Source organism: Rhinoderma darwinii, chromosome 12, assembly GCF_050947455.1.
Source record: "Rhinoderma darwinii isolate aRhiDar2 chromosome 12, aRhiDar2.hap1, whole genome shotgun sequence".
Taxonomy (NCBI): Eukaryota; Metazoa; Chordata; class Amphibia; order Anura; family Rhinodermatidae; genus Rhinoderma; species Rhinoderma darwinii.
The window spans coordinates 15,626,743-15,634,391 of NC_134698.1; the positions used below are offsets into that span (position 1 = coordinate 15,626,743).

A 7,649-nucleotide genomic window follows, 5' to 3' on the forward strand; every position below is an offset into this window, starting at 1 on the left:
ATTTCCTTCCTGGAGATCCCTCATAGCTGCTCCTTTCTCGTGCCACATTGGCAGGTCCTGTCAATGGATCCCAGCCAGGAGGCTAGCCTCACCATCAACATTTAGAACTGTGAGTGATCTTCCTCCGTCTCAGTCACTGGATGACTTCTGGCCGGCAGTTCGCCTACATTAATCACCAAGATTTGTGAATGGCGGAGCTTTACCTCCCTACATGGGCGTTTTCGCAGCAGGTGATCCTCACCATCTTGAAGGCCCAAGGGCCCTTTTCGACATTAATTTATCACTACACTTGGAAGATGCATCTCCAGTGGTGCGAGGAACGACTTCAATTCTTTTTTCGTTAGGACCTTTATAAGATTGTCTGTTGGACATGGTTTTCTTAGCTGGTTCTGACATTGTTCTATGACCTTGTGTACCTCTTCTGTACAGACCGACTAGCTCCGTCTGCAGGAGGAGTAATAACATTTATATTCTTAGTGTCACACCTCCTAGGGGTAACAGCATATACCCATAGTCCGTTTCCCCCAATGGAGTGGACGAGAAAAGGAATTAACAGAGCACTTATTCTGGGTTTTTTTTGTTTTGTTTTTTAATCCGACGCAGTGTTTTTGTTCTTGTTTTTTTTAGTAGGCAGCATGTTTCAACGGATCTGTATTGATACTGTTTTTTTTCAGCCCATAGACAATGGGTTGAATTTAAAAATGCAAGTTCTGTATTTTGCATAGTTCACGCGTGTATTTGGTCCGCTTTTATACATCCATATTTTAGCTACAGTAAAATTGTTAATACGGTAACAAAAACGTAACAAATTTTAAAAAGAAACTACCAACATCTGTATTTTAATAGGAAAGTATCTAGGAGACCAAAATCACACAGGACATATCGTGGCGCCCGAAAACCAATCCAGCAAAATCTGCGCTTCATAAGCAAAATGGCGCTCCTTCCCTACTGAGCCCTGCCGTGTATCCAAACAGCAGTTTATGGCCACATATAGGGTATTGTACTCGGGGGGAAATGTGCAACAAATTGTAGGTTTTTTTTTTTTTGTTTTTTTTTCCCCCTCACACTTTTAGTAAAATAAAACAACTTTGAGCTAAAGCAACATATTGAGGAAAAAAATACAAATCACAATCCTTCCTTAGGCAGCTGTAGATGTATTCGATATGGTGCAGCCAGGAATGTTGGGTCATTTTCCATCCCGCTGCATGCCTCTTAAAAATGCATAATTGTGCTCTCCATGCCTGCTTAGTGGATGGGCTCTTGCTGGTGCAATGCTAGTGCTGGACATCAGATTCCCCCCCCACCATTACTGCTGCCCCTCGCCACACAGCGAGAAACTGCAGCTGCATCACCCTCCTCCCCCACCTCCCTTATCGATTTACTGTATTGCTCTACATGGCTATTTTGGGAACTGAGTAGGTTTCTGAACATTTACAGAGGGAATGGTGGACTAACGGCTGCTCTAAGATGAGGAAGACCTCACTTTCTCCTAATAACATATACTAGAAAGGCTTTCTACAAGACTTTGGAGTGTCTGTGGGACTCTTTGCCCAATTATCCAGAAGCACATTTGTGAGGTCAGACACTGATGTTGGGGGAGGGGCCTGGCTTGTAATCTCCGTTCTAGTTCATCCCAAAGGTGGATGGGATTGAGGTCAGGTCTCTGTGCGGCCAGTCACGTTCTTGCTCACCGAACTCCCCCCAACTAACCATGTCTTTATGGACCTTGTGCACTGGGGAACAGTCATGAGGAACAGAAAGGGCCGAACCCCAAACTGTTCACACAAAGTTGGAAGCTACAATTGTCCAAAATGTCTTGGTATGTGGAAGCATTAAGATTTCCCTTCACTGGAACTAAGAGGCCGACCCCTGAAAAACAACCCCATAGCATTATCCCTCCTCCACCAAACATTACAGCTGGCACAATGCAGTCAGGCAGGTAACGTCGTTCTCCTGGCATTCACCAAACCCAGACTCGTCCATCAGACTCCAGATAGAGAATCGTGACTCATCACTCCACAGAACACGTTTCCACCGCTCCAGAGTCCAGTGGCGGCGGCTTTACACCACTCCATCCGATACTTAGCATTGTGATTGGTGATGTAAGGCTGGCGTGCATCTGCTCTGCCCCCGTGCCATGAAGCTCCCGGGGCACAATTTTTGTGAGGATATTAATGCCAGAGGAGGTTTGGAGTTATTGAGTCAGCAGAGCGTTGATGACCTTTATGTATTATGCGCCTCAGCACTCGGCGACGCCGCTCTGTAACTTTACGTGGTCCCCGCTTCGTGGCTGAGTTGCTGAGGTTCCTAAATACTTCTACTTTTGCAATAATATCACTCGCAGGTGATGGAGGAATATCTAGCAGGGAAGAAATTTCATGAACGGACTTGTTACATCGGTGGCGTCCTATTACAGGACCGTGGGATTCAGTGATCTCTCTACAATGACCCGTTCTATCACAGATGTCTGTAAAGGCGACTGCACGGCGAGTGCTGGATTTATACACCTGCGGGAATGGGACTGAATGAAAGACCTGAACTCAATGATTAAGAGGGGGGGGGGGCAATACTTTTCCACCATAAGTTTGTATGTTTTGTACGGGAATAGTTTAGGGACAGGCTGTTTTACATACATTGTGTTTTACATTGCAGATATGTAATCGTTGGTCTTAACTGGCTCCAGGCGATTGTGAAGAAATGGTGGACGCAGTTATCTGCGAGTTCAGAAGAATCCTCAGACGAGTAAGTGGCAAGGCCGCTAAGGAGTCCTGGCCAAAACTATGTGATACTCCTATAGTTGCTGGTGAAAAGTAATGAACACTTTGCAGTTCTTTACAACTTTCCACCATTGGTAATTCCTGATGAACGATCTACGAGGCCAATTATTATAATGCCAATGTTAAAAAAAAAAAAATGGTAAAAACATGGCTGCTTTCAGCCACCCCAGCTCTACACCTGTTTGTATTGTGCCTGGTATTCGTTACACTCCATTCAAGTGAATGGGGCTGAGCTGCAATACCACACACAACCTGCGGACAGATGTGGCACTGTTTTTGGAAAAAAGCCGACCTGTTTTTTGGTATCCAGTTTTAGACCCTCAGTTGCCTCTGATGTGCAGCTCTGTTCCCCGTAGGTTCCTTATCTAGCAGGAGGACATATCTCAATAGTTGAAGTAGAAAATACTTTGGGAAAAGGTCCGTCCTGGCTGGATGTGATGTGTGGCCCTTAGATTTTGATGGTTGACGACTGCTTTTTGTTTTTAGAAATGTCCTGATATTAAAACGACAACTAAGTGGAATGTGGCAGCAAGAAAGTCACCTTGCCTCAGTACCAGGTTATACTGGCAACGTAGCCAAGGTAAATGTTTCCTGTTGTGATCGTGTGCAAACATGTATTTTAATATTTCAATACATGGTAGACGGTAAGTCATTGGGGCATGTTAGAAGATGGCGCTGATCGGGGGTTCATTCGCTGGGGCTTCCGCCAATCTTAAGGGTGCGGCGGACCATAACATGCACACATAGCTTGATATTGCTGTGCTGCGGACCCACCATTTAAGTAGGGGGCTACCTTAAAAGAAAAGGAAATGTTACTCTTAAAATGATCTTGTAATATGTCACGGTGAAGTCTGTGATGATCTCTGGTTTCCAGCATGGACCCCTCTCCCTCCTCCCCCAGGAGTGCTTAGAAATCTGACGTAACCTTTTTAGTAAGCTTCAAATCCTATCAATGGAGCTTTACTTATTGGGACTTTTGCACTGATTTTTTTTTTTCAATGTTCATTGGCTTCCTAAAGTCAAAGGGGTTATTTAAAATTACGAAAGGTACCGATGTTCCTGAATGGTCGCCAGGTCGATGTTTTGATGCTGGCAAGAATTGCTGTGGGTGAGATTATCATGTAAAGGACTACAGATCCCATGATTTCTCTGTCCGCTCACAGACCTTGTATATATTTCCAGCTGCCTGCATGCTCCTCTGTTATAAGGTAGTGCTGCAGGTACTCTCTGTCTTTACATACATAACACAGGCTGTGGTACTGACCCTACACAATCTGCTGCCCAGGATGTGAAATACGACAGGGAGGGGGGAGAGCAGTAGAGATAAAAGGTGTGTGATGTCCTGTACTACAGGGATGGGTAGAGGGGACATAACCAGGTGTTAAGAATAGAAAACCTTACACAAGCAGGAGAGAAGAACCAGGCGCATGGTTATGGGACTGCAAGTAAGACTGCCTTACAGAGTCCGCGCCTCTACTGACAGGAAGTGTACTATTACAGGGCCGTAAACTAACGCCGATCAGCGAGACAGCTCCTTGATCGGCGCTCATTTGCTCCTATCACACGCTGCAATGACTGGCTATGGCTAGGGACGAGCGCTCGTTACTATGATCGATCGTCCCTATACATTTTCATCATGTCTGTAGCACAGCTCTGATCACACAGGGAGATCTTGCCGACAATGATGATTTTTAATTCTGCATAAATGAGCAGATCAGCCGATGAACAAGCGTTTGCTCGTTCATCGGCTGATCGTTGCTCTTCTTACACCGGGAAATGATTTGGGAACGAGTGTTCTTATAAACGCTCGTTTGCCTGATCATTGGCTCAAGTAATGAGGCCTTAAGTCTTCTTCCTGCAAGTAAATTTTAAAACTCATAACCCCTTTTAAAGAGGCTCTGTCACCAGATTTTGCAGCCCCTATCTGCTATTTCAGCAGATAGGCGCTGCAATGTAGATTACAGTAACGTTTTTATTTTTTAAAAACGAGCATTTTTGGCCAAGTTATGACCATTTTTGTATTTATGCAAATGAGGCTTGCAAAAGTACAACTGGGCGTGTATTATGTGCGTACATCGGGGCATGTTTACTACTTTTACTAGCTGGGCGTTCTGATGAGAAGTATCATCCACTTCTCTTCAGAACGCCCAGCTTCTGGCAGATCACGCTGTGACGTCACTCACAGGTCCTGCATCGTGTCGGCACCAGAGGCTACAGATGATTCTGCAGCAGCATCGGCGTTTGCAGGTAAGTAGCTACATCGACTTACCTCTCGAGAACACGGCTGTGTCTGCACTGCCAGAAGCTGGGCGTTGTGAAGAGAAGTGGATGATACTTCTCGTCAGAACACCCAGCTAGTAAAAGTAGTAAAAACGCCCCGATGTACGCACATAATACACGCCCACTTGGACTTGTACTTTTAAACACGCCCACTTGGACTTTTGCAAGCCTCATTTGCATAAATACAAAAATGGCCATAACTTGGCCAAAAATGCTCGTTTTTTAAAAATAAAAACGTTACTGTAATCTACATTGCAGCGCCGATCTGCTGCAAAATCTGGTGACAGAGCCTCTTTAAGCAACTTTATAAATAGTCGTCCTTCAAAATGTTTTACCATTTCTCTGATGCAGCCTGTGCAGGTCCTGTAGATAACTGTGCTGCTTCTAATTCAAATCCCTTCTGATGTAATCTGTTGTACATGGCAGAACAGTGTGTAGAGAGGGTGCTAAGCATCAAAGTACTCAGGAAGGGCAGATCACACAAGCTGTCAATAGCTGAGTTAAGATGGGGAGGAGAGCAGAGCGGGAATCACACAGGCTGGTGTAGAGAGGAAGCTGTGCTGATACATTAGAGCTAGTGAAGGAAGCAGCATCCTGGGCTCAGACCTCACATTCAGCATTTATTAGGTGTTCTAGATCCTTAACCCTTTCATTCTGGAAATCTGTGATGGTCTGTGAGCAGAGACTTTAACAATGTGATCTTCCTGTATCAAAAGATCACGGACTGGATTTCCCTTTTTAAGGGGCAGTTGCACCATGTCCGGGTGGCCTTACACAATTTAATCTTGGCAATCAGGTGCAGTATGGGCAGATAATTGTGAGCGCTCCTGATTATCAGAGACTTGATGCAGAGGATGAGTTCTAGTAGTGACAACTGGGGGCAAGACATCGACCCATGGACTAGCGGCTGTAGATTTGTATTGGCTGCAATATGTACAGGCTTTAGAGGGCCGCAGCCTCCGTGATGCCGAGTTGCAAGTAACCTAGTTAATTCTATGGTTTCGGTTTTGTTCTAGGACTTGGATGGCTACTTATCACAACTCCGTTGATATGAGGCTTCACCAAATATCCTGCTTATGTTTTGGGACTTCATGAGACCGCAGACTTTCGAGGACCTTTTCAGAACCCTGGAATGCTGCTGCGAGAAGAAACTAGTAAAACCACTGACTCCGTGGAGAGGGCTTTGTCTCCAAAACACGCAGACAAGGTGGCTGCTGCCTGCTTCATATTGAAGTAGTGTTCTTTCCAGATAGTGGCTTTGTACTGTCCGAGGTAATGTTTACCTAGTACTCCTGTGTGACGGACTTTGCAAGAGTCACCACTTCTCCTCCGAGGAGCAGGATAAATACCTCGTTTTCAAACTGTTGCATCATCACTGGGATCACGTTCTATGAGAAAACTGGCGCATCGGAGAAATGCACTGTGTCTACAAGTTTGTGCAAAACGCTGTACCTAAAACTGATCTTTAACACGGGACACTGGATATTGCAGCCGTTTTTGTTTATTTTGTTATATTATTTGAAACCCTAATATTAAAGACGTTTTTGCAATAGAATTAAAGTTGGGATATGTGTAGCGTGGGGTTTGAGCTCCACTACAAACGAGACATGTCCATGAGTTGTATAACGCAGGTAAACCTTCCTGGAAAAAATACAGTTTAAAAGGATTATGCACCTATTCCGCAGCTTATGTACACGGCTGTGCCCGTAATCGCGGGCCGCTGCCCGGGTTTTCGGCCCGTGCTCAAGTATGGGAGCACGGCCCGTAAAAAGCAAGATACGACGTGTTCTATCTTTTGCGGTGCACTTCTACGGCACGGACACCTATCTGTAGCAATACGGAAAGGTGTCCGCGGCCAATAGAACTGAATGGGTCCGTAATTATTACGGAGATTTTTTTTCTGGTCCTGCGCATGGGGCCTAAATCACTAGTTGGACTATGAATTCCACATCTTATTGAAATGCACAGGTAAAACGCGTGCAGAGTACTACAGCCGATTGATCTTCAGCTCTCATTTAGACAATGTAGGTTGGAAAATATAAGCTGGCATCTGATTGGCTAATACTGGAACATCCCAACCATCTGCACTAGATTTCATTTATAAGATTTATATTGCTATTTGGCCATGTTATTATGCCCAGAACTTCCTGCAGATCACTGGAGTAGAACTAGAGGGCAATGGATTTCCCTGAATTCTGACTACTCAAGACCCTCCTTATCTAGACTGTCCTGTTCGGCCTTGTTCACATGGCGTGTATTCCATGCATATTTTACACGTCGAAAAACGCATCCTTTAAGGTTCCCATTGACATCTATGGGAAAATGAATTGTGGTACGAAGAGGGTTTTTTACGCGCGTATCAGGTCAATGCCTGGTGCGTAAATGGGAGTCCTAATTACACACCCAAAAAACACTTACGCCTGTACTTTAAGAAGCGCTTTGCAAAAAACGCTAGCGTTTTGATGCATTTACAGTGTTTTTTTTGTTTTTAACCCTGTGTGAACAGGACCTTACATAGATTGAAAAAGACACCAGTCCAACAAGTCCAATCTTTCTTAATCCATTACACGTCTTTCATTGCTACGTTGGTTA

The 7,649-nt window shown here is 44.8% G+C and overlaps 1 protein-coding gene across 2 annotated transcripts in view; it reads left to right on the forward strand.

Moving 5' to 3' along the window:
- The window catches only part of KATNBL1 (katanin regulatory subunit B1 like 1), a 20,657-nt gene extending 13,998 nt beyond the window's left edge, over nucleotides 1-6,659 (forward strand). For both annotated transcript variants that reach the window (XM_075844683.1, XM_075844682.1), the window contains 3 exons: nucleotides 2,653-2,742; nucleotides 3,264-3,357; nucleotides 6,074-6,659. In XM_075844683.1, coding sequence (XP_075700798.1) covers nucleotides 2,653-2,742; nucleotides 3,264-3,357; nucleotides 6,074-6,106 — 217 coding nt within the window. In that variant the 3' untranslated portion in view covers nucleotides 6,107-6,659. The remainder of the gene's footprint in view (nucleotides 1-2,652; nucleotides 2,743-3,263; nucleotides 3,358-6,073) is intronic.
- The last annotated feature ends 990 nt before the right edge of the window (nucleotides 6,660-7,649 follow it).